We start from the raw sequence: 18,037 nt of genomic DNA, 5'->3' as shown, positions 1-18,037 counted from the left end.
CAACACAGGACGACTATGATGCCTATCACCCATCTCAATTTTGAGTATCCGCAACAACCAACTTCCTGACATGAAAATGTTTCAACTCGCTTACTTATTTATAAGGTTACAAAACCTCATTGTGGGTCACTCCAATTCTCTCTCTTTTCTCTCTTTAACTTTACATATATATATATATATATATCACTTTTTTCCTCATGGTCACTGCTAATAGAATCAAGGCTGCTTGGGCTGTGGTGCTTACAAGCTCCAATGACTACATCAAAGGGGTCATTGCTCTCAAACACGCTCTGCATGATTCACACAAGAGTGAATATCCATTATTAGTGTTGTATACGCCATCTGTGGTCCCTGAGGTCATCAAAACCTTAATTGACATTGGCTGTATTATGAAGCCTGTGGATCCAATTCATCCAATGGGCAGTGTAGAGTATAAATCCGAGCGGTTTGCAGAGACATGGACAAAACTAGCTGTATGGAACCAGGATGATTATGACCGACTCGTCTTGCTGGATGCCGATATGTTGCCTTTGCAAAATATGGATGAGCTATTTCACATGCATTTACCAAACAAGGACTGGGTGGCTGCTGCTTATGCGTGTGTGTGCAATCCTCAAAAGATCAAACACTATCCTGCTTCATGGATTCCCGAGAACTGCGCATACACTGGACGAGATGCCACGGCGTGCACCGATCCTACCCCCATTGGTGTTAAAGCTGATTATTTCAATAGCGGCCTCATTGTACTAACTCCGGATACCAACAAGTTTGATGCCATGGTCACCTATCTTAACAGTATTCCGGATCTAAATATTTACCCTTTTCCCGATCAAGACTTTCTAAATGAGATCTTCAAGGGGAAATGGGAACCAATTTCGTATGTATACAATGCTCTCAAGACACTGCAATGGGCGCATAAACCCATGTGGGATGTAAATCAGGTGAAAAACGTGCATTATATTCTGACAAAGCCTTGGGATATCGACATTCAGCAGGACTTGTCCGATCTAGAAAACATTTATAAGCCGTTGTACAAATTGTGGTGGAACAGCTATTCACAAATTACGCAAACAATGAGCAATCTGAAACAACTGAACCTTGCAATTTCGCGCAAGTAAATCAATCCATCCGCAACACACTTACATTATCTTTTAATATAGACTCTACCCCTTTATTCTGCATGTTAATAAATCAGATATCTGCAACCGTAGCATGTGCCGACTGAAATCCTATATATACGCTTGATAACACTCAAAGTTATAGTATTTGCACGTACACACACACACACACACACACACACACACACACACATCATGGTTCCACTTCCACCCAAGCACAGATCGTTCATTACAGTTGAAGAAGGCCTCACATCAAGCAATGTTCCCGCTCCCGAAGGCTTCAGCCTTGTCACGTCCCACATTTACATCAAATTCATCGTCTTTTTCGAAAACACAAGGAACGACCCTCATTTTATGAACCCAGTTTGGTTCAGATCCAAGTTGGCGGAAGCTCTGAATCTTCATCACCCCTACACTGGCCGATTGATCAAAAAGGAGAATGGCCGATACGAGATTGGACACTTTGATAAAGGTGCTCTGTTTGAAGTTTGCGATTCCGCAGATGATTTTCAACAATGGAAAAAGAGCAACTTTTCATACAATGTGGTGCCTTATGAGGACTTGATCCCTATCAAGAAATACGTTGGCAGAGACTCTGCTTTGCTCGGTACTCGCTTGACTTTTACCAAAAATGGTGGTTGCGCCCTTGCCATGTCAGCTCACCACAAGATTGCAGATGGCATTTGTTTGACACAAATGCTCGATAAATTTGTACGTATCTGTCGTGGAGAGGGCCTGGAGGAAGACGAAATCTGTATCTACACTGACAAGATGAGAAAGCCTGTAAAGCCTCTACCCAATGTGGATCACAGCATCTTATATCCTCGCTATCCCGTTGGAGAAGCACCTGCTCCCACTATTCAGCCTGCTCCCTCCAAGAAACTCATTTTTGAATTCGACAAGAACGCTCTCAATCAACTAAAGAAGAGTGTCATCGAATCTGGAAACGAGCCTAATGTGAAATTGACACAGTTTGAAGTCTTGACAGCAATGATCCATAGGGCCATCATCAAAGCTAGAAGAGATCAACCTGATCAGTTGGCAGATTTGCTTTGCATTGTCAGTCAACGCCATTTTCACCCTGATGAGAATATGATCAACTATTTCGGAAATTACATTGTGTAAGTATATGCATAGAGTCTATCATACACATCTACTGACGGTGTTTTGGCTATGATAGACCTGTTCCTGTGCCATTCACTGCCAAAGAAGCGCTTGATAAAGGCTTATTCCACGTTGCAAGGGAGTTGGGCAAGGGAATTCGCTCCATGACTGTGCCTTACATGGAATCCTTGGAATACTACATTAATAATAGCGAAAACGTTGAAGAAATTGTCAGTCCTATCAGTCGCTTAGGTCATGGTGGTATCGGTATCTCAGATTGGTCAAGATTTGTAAACAACTATGATATCGGCCATGGGCAGGTGCTTTGTCTTCGAAGTTTTGTGGATACTTCTCCAATCCCGCTTATTACGGTAATGCCTTACAAAGCCAACAGTGTTGATGTAGTTATCCAGCTTGATACAAAAAGCTTGAAGAGATTGGTTCAGGATCGTGAGTTCATGGCTTATGTAAAGTCTATCAATTAAGAAATACACAATTTAGTAGAAATAAACTTTGGTTTGTTGTTGATATACGTTTGTAATTGGCAAGACATGGTCAGGTCCACTCAAGTTACTCGAGCGACTCTTTGAAAGTGAATCATTGCACTAGAAGACTCCTCACATGATATGAAATTCCACTTTTAAAATTCTGAATTGAAAGTTGAAGAGTATTTCGATTCCTCGCACAAAACAGCATACTTTTATATAGCAACTAATTCCAACATCTCATTAATCACGATAATAATACAACTCACATTTGAATCGGGGCATGATGTGCAATGTTGTATAGTTTCGACAATGTCGCACTTTGTATAGTAGTCGCATTAGAATGGGCAAATCTTAGCGGTCAAATGAATTTACAGAAAGAAACAAAACAAAACGGACACACCAAGCCATAGTACATGGCTTTTTGCAATCCATTTCTTATTAGCTCCAGCATCATCAATTGCCTTGATGCGAGAGCGTTTTGCTAGCCAAAATTGATTAACGCTCCACTGGACATTCTGATTTAGATTGGCCAAATTCTGCTCAATTTCGACTTGTTTGATCCATCTTGTCAGATTTGACTATAAAACGGTGGTGATCCTTCCATACGCCCTTAAGCTTTCTTGACGTACTTTTTATGGCGCATCTAATGGTGCTAAATAAAATAGATGTTTTGATTAAATTCATTGAGCAATTCTTGAAAATATGAAATCAGGTTTTTGACGAAAACGTTGAGATTTTGCATACAAAAGTCTTCTAATTAAAGTGTCTGAGGTTGCATTGGATCGAGAGACACATTTTGATCTAATATGTACCATAATAGAAGTCTTCATTTTGAGGTCAAAAAGGCGATCGTTTGATTTTCGTTGAAAACCATGAGGGCTACCTCATGCTTTCTGGTCGATTTTTGACGATCCCAAGAAAATTGAGCAAAGCCATCAGTAAGTTGATGATAAACGAGAGCAATCGTTTGATGCTATTCTGCGAGCCTACAACGACTTCTAACACGAGAAATTACAGCTTAAAGGCGTCCAAATTTTGCTGTAATTTGCATACATTTGAGCAATAAGAGACAATGCAAGCATGCAGTTTGCCCAAAATGGGCTGTTTCCGCAACTGCAGACGTGAATCATATTCAGAAGAGCCAGATCTGCAGCTGTAGGTGATTAACAGAGGGCTTTCATCAGATAACGAAAGATTATATTGTGAAATTTTGGAATATCGTCTGGGAAAGAGCAAAAACTATAGCAACCAGTGTTCCTTGTGGTCCCTGTAGTGAAGTTAGGTTACTAACAGATTCCACAAGAAAAAAAATAAAGTAACAATCAAAGTACAATAGAAACCAACTTTATTTTATTCTTGTATAAAGATGAACTGAAAATCCTGAATTTGATAAAAAAAAAGTACTTTTATACATGAACTAGCTTATACTAGTGTTAGTCGTGATAGAGAGCATTGGGTGCTGCCATTGTGATATCTGGCAAATGCTGTTGTAGTTTGATCAATGCAAGAGCAATAGCCATAAGACTTTGATTTTTTGAGTAACATTTGAAGTGAACTAGACTAGATTCCCATCATAAATAAAGACCAAAATAAATGTCATCTCAATCAAACCATGCTACCATCAGCAGATAAGCATGCATAATAATAGTATTAACATGATGACAGCAAGGGTTAAATGCTCTAAATTAAGAGATGACAGATACTAAAGTAAATGTCAAGGGTATTGTAATGTGTTGTTGTTTAGAATAACGAAATATAGACAGAGTAAATACAATTAGAACTGAATATATTTATTATGTTATTCCAAGATTGAATAGGGATCAAAACTAGTGTAGATATCAAAGGTATTTATAGTTATTTGACAGTGCCGCAGCAATAGGACCTTGATCTTGAATGCGGGATAATTGTATAAGCCTTGAACAAGTAACGAGGATGTGCTGCATCAGAACTCATGAACCACCAGTCAAGGATAAACAACAAAGATGATCCAGGATAGAATGTTCTTCCTAATAGCTTTGACGGAAGAACATTTGTCGGAATTGAAACCCACTTCCAGGGACGAAAGGCCATAGGCTACCACTCTCTAGGAACCAGGATATAGATTAGCCATTTGATGGCACCACTCATGTTCCTTCGTGCTGCTTGAATAAAGACCTCTCACTTCTACTATGCATCTCAGCTCATTCTCAGATCCTCTTATGTAATATACAACGCCTAATACATTTGCCTCTCAGAGATGATCTATATCCTAAACAGTTGTAACATAAATATACCTAAAAAGGATACAGGCTCAACAATAAAGAGCTATTCTTTACGCATGATTCAAAAACCATATATTGAAATACCGTTCTTGATCCATCAGATCAACAACTAAATGACCCAACAAAAATATATAAAGTAATGGAATCACTGGCAACTACTAAACTGCTGCCAGATAAGAGATATAAACCAAATAATATAAATAGAGACGTAGAATATACATTTTATTGCACATCATCCTAATTTCAAATAAAGAAGGATTTTAACAGTATTCTGCCTGCTTTTTTAACCCCCTTTTTACTGCATACACAAATAAAATACAGTTGATTTCTATTGTATTTTACCATTGCTTTATTTATTTTTGTGAAATCTATTCAAACCTGATTTCACTGCAGATCGGACGAGATTCGGTGCATTCTCATCGTAAATATGGTCGTAGCTTATAGTTTCAAGCGTTACAGTAATCATGTGCTATTATTACACCCATGATGACAAAAAATGCACCCCGGATTAGGTACACTTTACTGCAGTATACTGCGCATAACATTGGTTAAGTTCTCTAGAAGTTAACTAAACTTTAGTAATTCAGCTGCATTGAAGCAGTAGTTCTTGCAACTTCCCCGAATAAATGTAGTTGTTAGAATGAAAACGTAAATAAAACTATTGCACTGTAGTAGTAGAAGTTATATAACTTCCCCACATAATAAAATTTAAGACCATTCCACGCATCACAAAACTGTTTAATGCATGCTAGAACAAACCATAGCATCTTATCTTATAATTGAATAAAAAAAGTTTATATTGTAGTTTAATTTGAACACCCTTTTATTAAAGATACGAAATCACAATAAATAACAGATCAATAAGAGATCAACTAGCTGGAATTCTTCGGTCCCTGAACCTCTGAGCCAATCAAATCGCTTGAAAACTCCGCTGACCTAAAAAAAATTTTGCGAGGGTTTCCCCCTGTTTTGATATAAGGCAAAATTTTAAGCTCCGCTATATAGCAATATAGCTGTTACTATCATCAAATTTCCCTCAGGTGCTAGAGCATGCCTTACTTACACCACCTAGCTTTAAATTCAGGCATTGAGACCCTCAATCATCACTAAAGTAAGTAGCGATAACCAAGTGGAGACAGCCTATCTACCTCCTAGTCTCGGATAGAGTCTTGTTGAGCTTCAGGGATAGGCACATCCACACAACGTAAAAGAAAAAAGGTATGCTTCAAAGAAACATAATAATAATAAAAGAAAGAAAAGAACATACTACTATACGAGTATAGTAGTACGTAGGCAAAAAAGGGTTACTCACACAAAGTGAGTCAAAGAAAAGTATAACAAATACAACATTAGAGACGTTCAGAACAACTCGCTGTTGTTGCAACACAAATGCATACATGAGTAACATGCAGCATGGTAATAGTCGGATGTAAAGCAACACAACCAACAAAAGAAAAAGAAAAACGCAACAACGTAAACATCATGATAAAATGCATTATCATGAGAAAGGAAGCAATAATACAAACGCTCAAAGAAGTTTTATATCATTGCAACCAGAAGAAAAAATATACTTACCACTTACCACCACCGTAGATAGACCAGAGAATACGCAATCACCGGATATAGACCAGAGAACGAACATGCACCATACACAGTAGACCAGGAAAGACCATATTAGCAAAAGTAGCAGCAGCAGCAGCAGCAACACCAGCACCATAGAAAAAACCAAAAAAACGGACCACACCAGAGACCAGACAAAGACCAAAGAAGCAATCACCAGAGATAAACCAGAGATAAACCAGAGGACAATCATGCACCGAAGACAGTAGACCAGGAAAGGCTATATTTGCAGCAGCAGCAACACCAGCACCATAGAAAAAACCAAAGAACGAGCGACACCAGAGAAAGAGCATGCACCAAACACAGTAGATCAGGAAAACCCATATAGCAGCAGTGGCAGTGACACCAGGACCATAGAAAAACCAAAGAACGAACGACACCAGCAGAGACCAGGCAAAGACCAAAGAAGCAACCACCAGACATGATGAACCAAAGACGCAGACAGCAGAGATACCAGAGATGTAATAATGGCAGCAACTTTCACTCAAACAAGCAAAAAAGTTATTAAAACCTAATAAACAAACTCAATTAGTGTTAATTCTACGCCTTCCAGTGCTCGTTGTTATCGAATGTTACCTAATGTATTTCACTTCAAAGAAGCAGTATCAAGTTTCTTCACCAGTACAAGACAGAATTATCGGAAGCTAGAGTGTTATTATCAATCAAAAGGGTTCCAAAACCACCATGGTTTGGTACTAAAACGCGTTTTGCAAAAAGGGTTTAAAAACGGATAAAAAATGGGTGCATGAAAAATGAGAGAGCACCCTATCCGATGTCACGACCAGTAGATTTAGTCTCAGTCTTGTACCGTAGCAGTCGTAATTGCGGCAACTTAATTTGAAATTGTGCAGTGGCATTTTCCTGTTTAAACTTGACTTGATTCTACATCCTTTAAACGTTTCTGCTAAATTTGACTATGAAAACAGCCGTTGTCACACCCAACTTTCTAATACATCTCTAGAGGGCAAAAGAAGCCGCATCGAATGATGCTGATTACTTTCAACTTTCAGACCAGAAATAATGAGCAATTTCCAAAAATATGAAAACAGGTTTTCTGCGAATATGTCAAGCTTTAGCATATGAAAGTCTCATAGAAAGAATTTCCAATGCTGCATTTCATCTTTACAATCAATTTGATCTAATATGTATCATAGGAAAAGTCTTCACTTTTAACGTGAAAAACGCGATCGTTTGATTTTCAAGAATTTTTCCTTGCTAATACTCATGGAAATACAATGATTTTCATGAATTTGCAATAACCTAAAAAATTTTGAGATAAAGCATCAGGAAGTAAAGCGTAGCCAAGTGGAAGCGTGCGGTGCTATTCCAAGCGTTCAAAACGCTTTGTGGCATGAGTTATTCCTGCTTGAAAATGGCTAGATTTGAACAAAGTTCGACCTAAAAAGAGGGCGTAGTGTGTTGTGTTGCGAAGCATGTTAGTAAATTATACTTCTGTCTGACAGCTCAGATATTTGCATTGCACCAAACTCGATTCCTAAGTGGAAGTAACTTTTATTTTGATTCTAGAACGCAAATCTTTCTGTTTGAAATGCTCAACTATAGCAACTTTAAGGCTAAAGCGTCAATAATATTATGCATGATGTTGTGTCACAATGACTACAAGTGTCTATAAAGATTAATATTTTTTGGATGTGTAGATACGTTTGTGTTGAGTGACAATATGTACAAGCTATTGTTGAGGATATGGATCATCTCTGAGAAGCGAGTGTTATACGTTGTATGATGCAGGAGAAGATGTGAGAACGAGCAGAGATGCGTAGTAGATTGAGAGTTCTCTATTCAAGCAGCACAAAGGAACATGAGTGTGCCATTAAATGACTAATCTATATGCTGGTTCCTAGAGTGTGGTAGCCTATGGTGGTCTTCGGTCCGTGAAAGTGAATTTCAATTCTGAAAAATGTTCTTATGTCAAATCTATTAGGAAAAGCATTCTATCATGGATCATCTTCTCTGTTGTCTGTTCTTGACTGGTGGTATATGACCTCCTACGCAGCACATCAATGTTAACTGGTTCAAGCCTTATACAACTATCCTGCATTCAAGATCTAGGTCCTATCGCTGCGGAACTGTTAAATAACTATAAATGCCGTCATAATTTACACTAGCTATAAACCTCATTTAATCTTATTACTTGGAATAACATAATAAAAATAAATATTCAGTTCTACTATTTTCTCTGTCCATATTTCGTTGTTCTTGATATATTCAACACCTTGTTGAATATCTAAGATCACACAAATGAAATGCACAGTAACGTATCTGCTTTCCACTGTGTGCAAAGTCAAGATGAACCTTTATTAAATGAAACTCATGGTCCTTTTTATATCTTTCTGAATGTCAGATCCTGAGATGTAAACTCAAGTGTGATGATCCAGCAGTAGATTGTTGTAAATGATATGTGTAGACAATCTAGAGATAGATGTAGTTGTGGTTCGTTCTTGTCATTGCAGTGGGTGGTTTTGTTTCAGTAATAGTCATCCTACTAGTTGACTATTTGATGTGTCCTATTGTACGTGTAGACTATGGTTTGATGTGCGCTTTGCAGTGTATGTAGAAACCGATGAGATTTTGATGTGCTGCATCAGGTGTAATATGCTGGGTTATGGTGTGGAATGCATCAGTTCTAAACAGCTATGATAATTGAAGTGAATCTCAGCTATCTACGTTGTGATGAAGTTCACCATATGTGATAAACGTTGTACAAGAAAAATTGCTATTTTGGTATCCAGATTTTTGTATAGATAGAATTACTCTTGTCTTTATTAATTAATCTTCAGTTTTTGTGTCTGGTTTTATTCAAATACGTCTTTTCTTGTTTTTATGATATCAAATATTTTTTATAAGCTAAAGATTATAATCGGTTTATTCTTTGTGCTTAACACATGGGGCTTTTTTTGTGACTACACCAACCCAGCGTTGTATCCCTTATCAGCCATTTCTCCTTAATAATTATGAGCTTCCAACATTGTAAATAGACTTTAACTCTAGTTTTACGGCTAGATATGATATCTCTGTTGTGGACAACCATCAAAAATGCCCTGTTAATCTGATGAGCATCTAAGTTAACCGGAGCAAATCGTTGGCTTCGAATTTAAATAATATCATTGACGTTCAAGTATCAAGATTACTTGAATAGCGCATCTCAAAAAGCAAGATCTGAGCCTTGGAGTTGGAATAAAATCGCCTATAACTAGGAAATTGAGTCCTGTATGCAGTGAAATCAGGTTTGAATAGATTTCACAAAAAAAAATAAAGCAATAGTAAAATACAATAGAAATCAACTGTATTTTATTTGTGTATAAAAATGAAGTGAAGATCCTGGAATTGAGTAAAAAAAGAAGAGTATTTATACATTTGCAACTAGCTTGTAGGATTAGTGATGATAGAGAGCAATAGGTTCTGCTATTGCGATATCTGGCAAGTGTTGTTGATGTTTGATTTAAAGTGGTAATCAATGCAAGAGCACTGGCCATAAGGGTCGATTTGAGTAACCTTGATGGGCTTGGGTGAGCTATCGTTATAGCATGATTTAATGTAACCTTGATGGCTTAAAGTGTGATGTTTGTTATTGAAGTATGGAACCCTTTATCTGGGATTTTGTGCAACTATGGCAGCAGGGCATAGTTGTCATATTTGAATATGCTTGGATAAAGATAACATCTCCTATTACGACCATCATGGGTGTGACTGAATAAACTGTGATCAGGAGTGATTCATTCACACGATGTGCGATATAAGCGTGTATCTTTACTTTAGTATGTTTAAATGGTTGTTGTTGTACATTTGAGCGCTTTTATTAATGGATCCAACTAGCATGAATTTGAATGAGTGGTATTTGATGAATTTCGGTTTTCAATCAAGTTGCGTTTGGGTGGCTATTTCATTACACTGTACAATGCAAATATCTGAGTTGTCAGACAGAAGTATAATTTACTAACATGCTTCGCAACACAACACACTACGCCCTCTTTTTAGGTCGAACTTTGTTCAAATCTAGCCATTTTCAAGCAGGAATAACTCATGCCACAAAGCGTTTTGAACGCTTGGAATAGCACCGCACGCTTCCACTTGGCTACGCTTTACTTCCTGATGCTTTATCTCAAAATTTTTTAGGTTATTGCAAATTCATGAAAATCATTGTATTTCCATGAGTATTAGCAAGGAAAAATTCTTGAAAATCAAACGATCGCGTTTTTCACGTTAAAAGTGAAGACTTTTCCTATGATACATATTAGATCAAATTGATTGTAAAGATGAAATGCAGCATTGGAAATTCTTTCTATGAGACTTTCATATGCTAAAGCTTGACATATTCGCAGAAAACCTGTTTTCATATTTTTGGAAATTGCTCATTATTTCTGGTCTGAAAGTTGAAAGTAATCAGCATCATTCGATGCGGCTTCTTTTGCCCTCTAGAGATGTATTAGAAAGTTGGGTGTGACAACGGCTGTTTTCATAGTCAAATTTAGCAGAAACGTTTAAAGGATGTAGAATCAAGTCAAGTTTAAACAGGAAAATGCCACTGCACAATTTCAAATTAAGTTGCCGCAATTACGACTGCTACGGTACAAGACTGAGACTAAATCTACTGGTCGTGACATCGGATAGGGTGCTCTCTCATTTTTCATGCACCCATTTTTTATCCGTTTTTAAACCCTTTTTGCAAAACGCGTTTTAGTACCAAACCATGGTGGTTTTGGAACCCTTTTGATTGATAATAACACTCTAGCTTCCGATAATTCTGTCTTGTACTGGTGAAGAAACTTGATACTGCTTCTTTGAAGTGAAATACATTAGGTAACATTCGATAACAACGAGCACTGGAAGGCGTAGAATTAACACTAATTGAGTTTGTTTATTAGGTTTTAATAACTTTTTTGCTTGTTTGAGTGAAAGTTGCTGCCATTATTACATCTCTGGTATCTCTGCTGTCTGCGTCTTTGGTTCATCATGTCTGGTGGTTGCTTCTTTGGTCTTTGCCTGGTCTCTGCTGGTGTCGTTCGTTCTTTGGTTTTTCTATGGTCCTGGTGTCACTGCCACTGCTGCTATATGGGTTTTCCTGATCTACTGTGTTTGGTGCATGCTCTTTCTCTGGTGTCGCTCGTTCTTTGGTTTTTTCTATGGTGCTGGTGTTGCTGCTGCTGCAAATATAGCCTTTCCTGGTCTACTGTCTTCGGTGCATGATTGTCCTCTGGTTTATCTCTGGTTTATCTCTGGTGATTGCTTCTTTGGTCTTTGTCTGGTCTCTGGTGTGGTCCGTTTTTTTGGTTTTTTCTATGGTGCTGGTGTTGCTGCTGCTGCTGCTGCTACTTTTGCTAATATGGTCTTTCCTGGTCTACTGTGTATGGTGCATGTTCGTTCTCTGGTCTATATCCGGTGATTGCGTATTCTCTGGTCTATCTACGGTGGTGGTAAGTGGTAAGTATATTTTTTCTTCTGGTTGCAATGATATAAAACTTCTTTGAGCGTTTGTATTATTGCTTCCTTTCTCATGATAATGCATTTTATCATGATGTTTACGTTGTTGCGTTTTTCTTTTTCTTTTGTTGGTTGTGTTGCTTTACATCCGACTATTACCATGCTGCATGTTACTCATGTATGCATTTGTGTTGCAACAACAGCGAGTTGTTCTGAACGTCTCTAATGTTGTATTTGTTATACTTTTCTTTGACTCACTTTGTGTGAGTAACCCTTTTTTGCCTACGTACTACTATACTCGTATAGTAGTATGTTCTTTTCTTTCTTTTATTATTATTATGTTTCTTTGAAGCATACCTTTTTTCTTTTACGTTGTGTGGATGTGCCTATCCCTGAAGCTCAACAAGACTCTATCCGAGACTAGGAGGTAGATAGGCTGTCTCCACTTGGTTATCGCTACTTACTTTAGTGATGATTGAGGGTCTCAATGCCTGAATTTAAAGCTAGGTGGTGTAAGTAAGGCATGCTCTAGCACCTGAGGGAAATTTGATGATAGTAACAGCTATATTGCTATATAGCGGAGCTTAAAATTTTGCCTTATATCAAAACAGGGGGAAACCCTCGCAAAATTTTTTTTAGGTCAGCGGAGTTTTCAAGCGATTTGATTGGCTCAGAGGTTCAGGGACCGAAGAATTCTAGCTAGTTGAACTCTTATTGATCTGTCATTATCATGGTTTCGTGTTTTAGATAGAGGAGCTAATTTTGATAGGTGGTGAAGACCGAGTTTTCTATTGATTTAAATAAACGAACTTTGCTGATTGTTAATGGACTGTAGATAGTACAAAAGCTATGGTTTTACTAGAATAGTTGTTGATGTTAAGTTTGAAACTGAAAAAACAGTGTAAGAGAAGATATGATAGGGCGGAAATACCAATATTTATACAGTTAATTTGGCAGTACTGAGATCAATGAAGGTGGATTTTCGACAACAGCATCTAGGTGTCCTCAGAGCAGTTTGTAATAAAAGGGTTGCCATGTGAATACAATTTATGTCCTTCGCTATTCAAAAGTAAAATAGGATGCAATCAGCTATACAGCATTGATTAAAAAGTAGTCTTATGCGAGCGATATTTTTTGAACTTGCTATTATTATGTGCGAAAAGTCATATAGATACAGTAGTACAGCAGTACACTAGTTATTAAGTCCTCCTGATACCAAATGTCCCGCCAAATATACGCTGTTTATCATTGATTTCCAACATGTTTCGATTTTATGAGTTGATATCTTTTACTTTGTATTATAGATTCTGAAATGTGTGGTCATAGTGATTTCAGAATTGGAGCGTGTACGAGTATGCAAATTGGAATCTAACGAGTTGATCGGAGCGAATCAAATGTTTGTCAGGTTAGCAGGACACTTTTGATAATTGTCCACAACAGAGAAACCATATATAACCTGGAAACTAGACGTAAATCTTATCCATGTCGCTGAAGACTCGCAATTAAGGAGAAATGGCAGATATATTTGAATTACGTTAAGTCCATGACAGCATGTTCGGTGGAATCAAACGACGAAACTTTTTATTACCGTCGAGAGAATAGAGATTTTTGATACTTACAACTTCTGTTATACCAAAATTGACGTCAATATCCTAAAGTGAAATTGAATTGTTTAAATGTTGTTACAAAACGAAGACACGTAAAATAGAAATACAATAACGAGCGATTAACAGTGGCTTTATTAGGGTCGGATATGAACTGAAGAGCTTGCACTTGAGTCGAGAAAGAAGAGTATTTATTCATTTGGATTTGATGGCTTGTAGCGTCAGGCTCTTTGACAATCCATGTAGCGAGTAGCCCTTGCTTCGCTGATCTCTTTGCCATGGCTTGCTTTGCTGTCGTTTGGCAGAGGGCCAAAGTTGGGCTGGGCATTTCATCAAGAAAAGGGGATTGCTTTTTTACGCCCTTAATGATGATAAAGCCTTCCATTAAATGCTCACTTTGAGGGACTTCTAAACATAAAGCGGGCTCAACTACAAGTTGTTTCAACTCTCTGTCGATTTGCCACTCATAATTACTCGCATTTGACAAACTGTAAATGTCTAATCCACCATGAAAAGTTGGCTAAATCAAGTTATGCTTGTGCAGCCCACAATTAAATTTCGAGACAGAAGTGCGCTTTTTACGTAGAGTACAACGTTTTACTTGGCCTGTGAGCGGATAAAGTCTGTACTAGGCGTAAGCCTTATAGAGTGTAATAGTCAATACAAATCAAGATCGAAAATCATCAACAATAAGCAGTAGTGAAAGCACTTTATTATACTCGCTCTTTCCACATAAAGTATGGAACGTTGTACATAACAGATAAGAAAAATATATTTTAAAAATGAAACTAATTTTGGTTATTAAGTTTTCCTTGAAGAAACCGAATTCAATGCAAAATGTATGATCTCATTTGTAAGCGTCATGTCAAAACAGTATATAAAATTGAATCTGCCAAAGTGCTGCTCTTTTATTGAAAATGCATCCAAACGATGCATTTATAAACTTTTCATGAGGCCAAGGCCTGTAGCGTGATGATGAGGCCTCGCTAGGACATTTGAAATAGCAAAAGGACCTAGCATGCAGTGAAGTCTCTAGAAGTATGATATACAATCACCCTCAACCTGTTCGGATCAAACCTATATTTCAGATTCAAATCATTCATTTAATGAAACAGTGAGCCCTAGATTAATCTTAAAAGGAGTGTTTTTGGGATTTTATAGCTATACATCCAAGCGGTTTATGCTGCAAAAGACGAATGAGCTCTTCACATGTCAAGAAGGAGAGCAGCCAAAAAAAAGTCACACATATTCATGCAAAAACAAAAGAAAAAGCCCAAACAAACAAATCGATTTTTATGCATTTCTTTCTTTTCTCACATTAAAATGACACAAACTACTCATTTACCCACTGAAATCTTGATACAAATAGTCAACTACCTAACACCACAAGAAAAGCAAAATGGTTTACTCATATGTCAAGATTGGTACAATGTATTTCGATGTGGTCTTTATCACAACATCTCCATCAAAACACTGCATCAGCTCGAAATGCTACTGAAATCACTCTCGATATCATCTTCAGCATCTAGCGTACCCAATGGACATCTCGTAAAGATTCTTTCTATACAAAAAAGGACGGTAGCTTGCCTCGAAAAGATGATCCAGGAGCGTTTGATTATACCTCGCTTTTTGTTGGAGCAATTACCTGATCTTTGCCCCAATCTTGAGGTGCTGGACTTTGACCCCGAGATGTGGAAGTTTATATGCTATCATAGTAACGTCAGTAAATGGAACCACATACGACAGCTACCAACATTAGCAAGCTTGGGCGCCAATCTGCCTATTCTAAAAGACTTGGGGAGGGGATTGAGGTCACTTTCGATTCAGAGCAAAATGATTATGGATATATCGACCCAGGGACGTCTTGTTTCAATTTTGTCATTGGTTCCCCACATCAACCAGCTTACTATCCAAGGAGACCAGGAGTCCACGCTTAATTTGACGTTGAATGACATGGAAATAATCCACAAACTGCTACCCAGTTTGAGGAACTTACGCATTGTAGGAGACAACATTCAATTGTATACGATGAACGATGAAAAAGAAACGATGCACAAGGTGAACAGTTTTCCCACAGCCCCTCAAGTTACAACACTCTGTATCAACACTCGCCTGACTCCCATAACGTGGCTCTACTATGTTGCACACAAATATCCTCAATTGAAGCATTTGGGTATTGATGTCCATTATGATACCAGCAACACCATGGAAAACTTCCAACTTGAAAAGGCTTTGCTCTTGAATCTGGTCCACAAATGCCGTCATTTGGAGGTACTTGAACTCTCATGTCCTATTCTGAGCCATTGGTTCAACACATCGTTTTTTGAAACCCTAAAAGGTCATCAGTGCATCCAGGAAATCAGGCCCATGGCTCGCAGGAATGGTCAAATCAAGTTTGACGCTGATTTTAGTTTTGCCCTTGAGCAGGGCAAGGATCTTTTAACCGCATTGGAGATTGAGCAGTGGAGACTGGATGCCAAATTACCCTGTACCATGCAGCGATTGCGTAGCTTCACTAAACTTGCTTCTTTGGAACTGAAATGCGACTCGTATCATGATGAATATCATATCAACACCTTGCTGGAATCCTGTCCGGTGCTGAAGACATTGGTCTTGGAGTGGGGATCACTGATCACACCCAGTCAATGCGTATGGAAAAGAAGACGGCATCCACTAAAGTCACTCAACATGACATTCGCATCATTCTCCACCAATTTGTTTGACTATCTTTCCTTAAGCTGTCCATATATCAGCGCGATTTCATTGACGAAATGCAAACAAATCTGTGTTATTAACGATTTAGCGTCTCAAACAGTTATAGAATTGAACTTGCCAAACCACCATTTGAATTGCCTGGTATTGGATGGTGTCAGACTGGATTACTCAAGCGCATCTATGTTTTACCACGGACTTTCGAGCTACATCAGGCTTGCTTCTGTTCAGACAGCACAAGATACCCTATGGCATCACCATGTCGGCTACAAGACAAACAATCGCAAGCTGCCCATACTTGTACCATTGGATGCGAATGACTCTCAAATCACCCAAGCATACTTTGATAAGCGAAAAAACTCTCAAGTCGTCTATAGTAGTAAGAGTTTCTTGGAAAACCTTAGCGAGCAAAAGGTGGACAATCTGCTAAAGACAAACCTCATGTTTGGATACATCAGAATCAACTGCAAATCCATTGATCATTTCTACTTGGACGGTAACGTGAATTGCCAAGCTTAAATTCTAATAAAAGACACCATTGTAAATACATTCAAACGATAAAGATTCGGTACTGATTACTGAATAGAATGACGTGATTTATTTATTACAAGAATGTGTATATGTATTTACTATGAATGAATGCTTATAAAGCTAAACTTGAGCGGAGCAGGTATCATTCAACTTGGTGAGGGAAGTCTCGCTATTCAAAGAAGAAGTGATGTTTTGGAAAGCAGTTTCGTCCAGTGTATTACTACCATTGACCAAGAGAAGTTGATAGGGAACCTCAGAAGCTTCATCACGACGGACAAAGCTGGAAGCGCCTTCATCACTAGGAGCAACAGCAGTGAAGTTAGAGGCAGAAGCCAATAAAACGTCGTTGACACCATCGTTCTTGCTAGAGACGAACTTGATAAAGAGGCTGGCCTCATAATCAGTGCCATGAGGTAAAGGATCGCTGGAGTTGCCACCAGATAAGGCACTATCGAGCATATGAACCTGGCTAGCAACAAGACCTCTAGCAATAGAAGGAAGGGACAACTGAACATCAAAGTTGGCACTACTGTTGTCAGTGGTATTAACGAGAGTGATCAAACCACTCAAGGAAATGTTGGTCTTTTGAGTGGATTGAGTTTTGGCATTGTACCAACCGAATTCAATAGAGGGTCGAACATAGGCAGTGTTGCTTGTGTTACCAGTAATGTAGACTTGAGGACAATCTACTGTCATGTTGTAGATTTGAGTCAATGCCTTGATCTTGACAAGCAATGTGCTATCTAAACCACCGATCGCCCCTAAATGATAACTTGTTAATCAATTGCTTACACTTTCGGCATAAACCACTTACAGGAACCATTCAAAGAAGACAAGTCAAATGTACTTTGTGCAACAGCACCAGCAACAAGCACTGAGGCGGCAGCGATAATTCCAGAAAACTTCATATTTGTAGGGTTATATAAAGCGAAAGATGTAGGTGGGATAAAGGGCTGATTGCCGCTCAGTTTTTATACTTCTTTCTATACTTGTTGGGCTCTTTGTGCTAATAAAACTCATTGGAAGGGTAAATCCATTCCGATGGCAAGCAAAAACGTCATGGCATGTCAAACATGCACTTAATCTTTACCCGAACGCAGTGGTTTTACTTCAAAGCTGCGCTTATAAAAGGCGCCAAATGTGTAAAGTGGATCATTCAC

At 38.3% G+C, this 18,037-nt stretch overlaps 4 protein-coding genes across 4 annotated transcripts; 3 read left to right on the top strand and 1 right to left on the bottom strand.

Moving 5' to 3' along the window:
- Positions 1 to 197: 197 nt before the first annotated feature.
- ATC70_012502 (uncharacterized protein) lies at positions 198 to 1,118 on the top strand (the record flags this gene model as incomplete). Its single annotated transcript, XM_064831673.1, has 1 exon — positions 198 to 1,118. One exon carries the CDS (start codon positions 198 to 200, stop codon positions 1,116 to 1,118), a length of 921 nt encoding a protein of 306 aa, XP_064677953.1.
- A 195-nt stretch (positions 1,119 to 1,313) lies between these two features.
- On the top strand, positions 1,314 to 2,707 carry ATC70_012501 (uncharacterized protein; the record flags this gene model as incomplete). The annotated part of the gene is made up of 2 exons (XM_064831672.1): positions 1,314 to 2,239; positions 2,299 to 2,707. 2 exons carry the CDS (start codon positions 1,314 to 1,316, stop codon positions 2,705 to 2,707), a joined length of 1,335 nt encoding a protein of 444 aa, XP_064677952.1.
- Positions 2,708 to 14,957: 12,250 nt separating this feature from the next.
- Positions 14,958 to 16,865, top strand: DCK1 (Deoxycytidine kinase 1; the record flags this gene model as incomplete). The annotated part of the gene is made up of 1 exon (XM_064831671.1): positions 14,958 to 16,865. One exon carries the CDS (start codon positions 14,958 to 14,960, stop codon positions 16,863 to 16,865), a length of 1,908 nt encoding a protein of 635 aa, XP_064677951.1.
- Positions 16,866 to 16,997: 132 nt separating this feature from the next.
- Positions 16,998 to 17,785, bottom strand: ATC70_012499 (uncharacterized protein; the record flags this gene model as incomplete). The annotated part of the gene is made up of 2 exons (XM_064831670.1): positions 16,998 to 17,638; positions 17,692 to 17,785. The coding sequence occupies 2 exons, from the start codon at positions 17,783 to 17,785 to the stop codon at positions 16,998 to 17,000; spliced, it is 735 nt and encodes a 244-aa protein (XP_064677950.1).
- Positions 17,786 to 18,037: the final 252 nt, after the last annotated feature.

Source organism: Mucor velutinosus (assembly GCF_035048745.1).
Source record: "Mucor velutinosus strain NIH1002 chromosome Unknown tig00001569, whole genome shotgun sequence".
NCBI lineage: Eukaryota > Fungi > Mucoromycota > Mucoromycetes > Mucorales > Mucoraceae > Mucor > Mucor velutinosus.
This window is presented reverse-complemented; position numbering and strand designations above follow the sequence as displayed.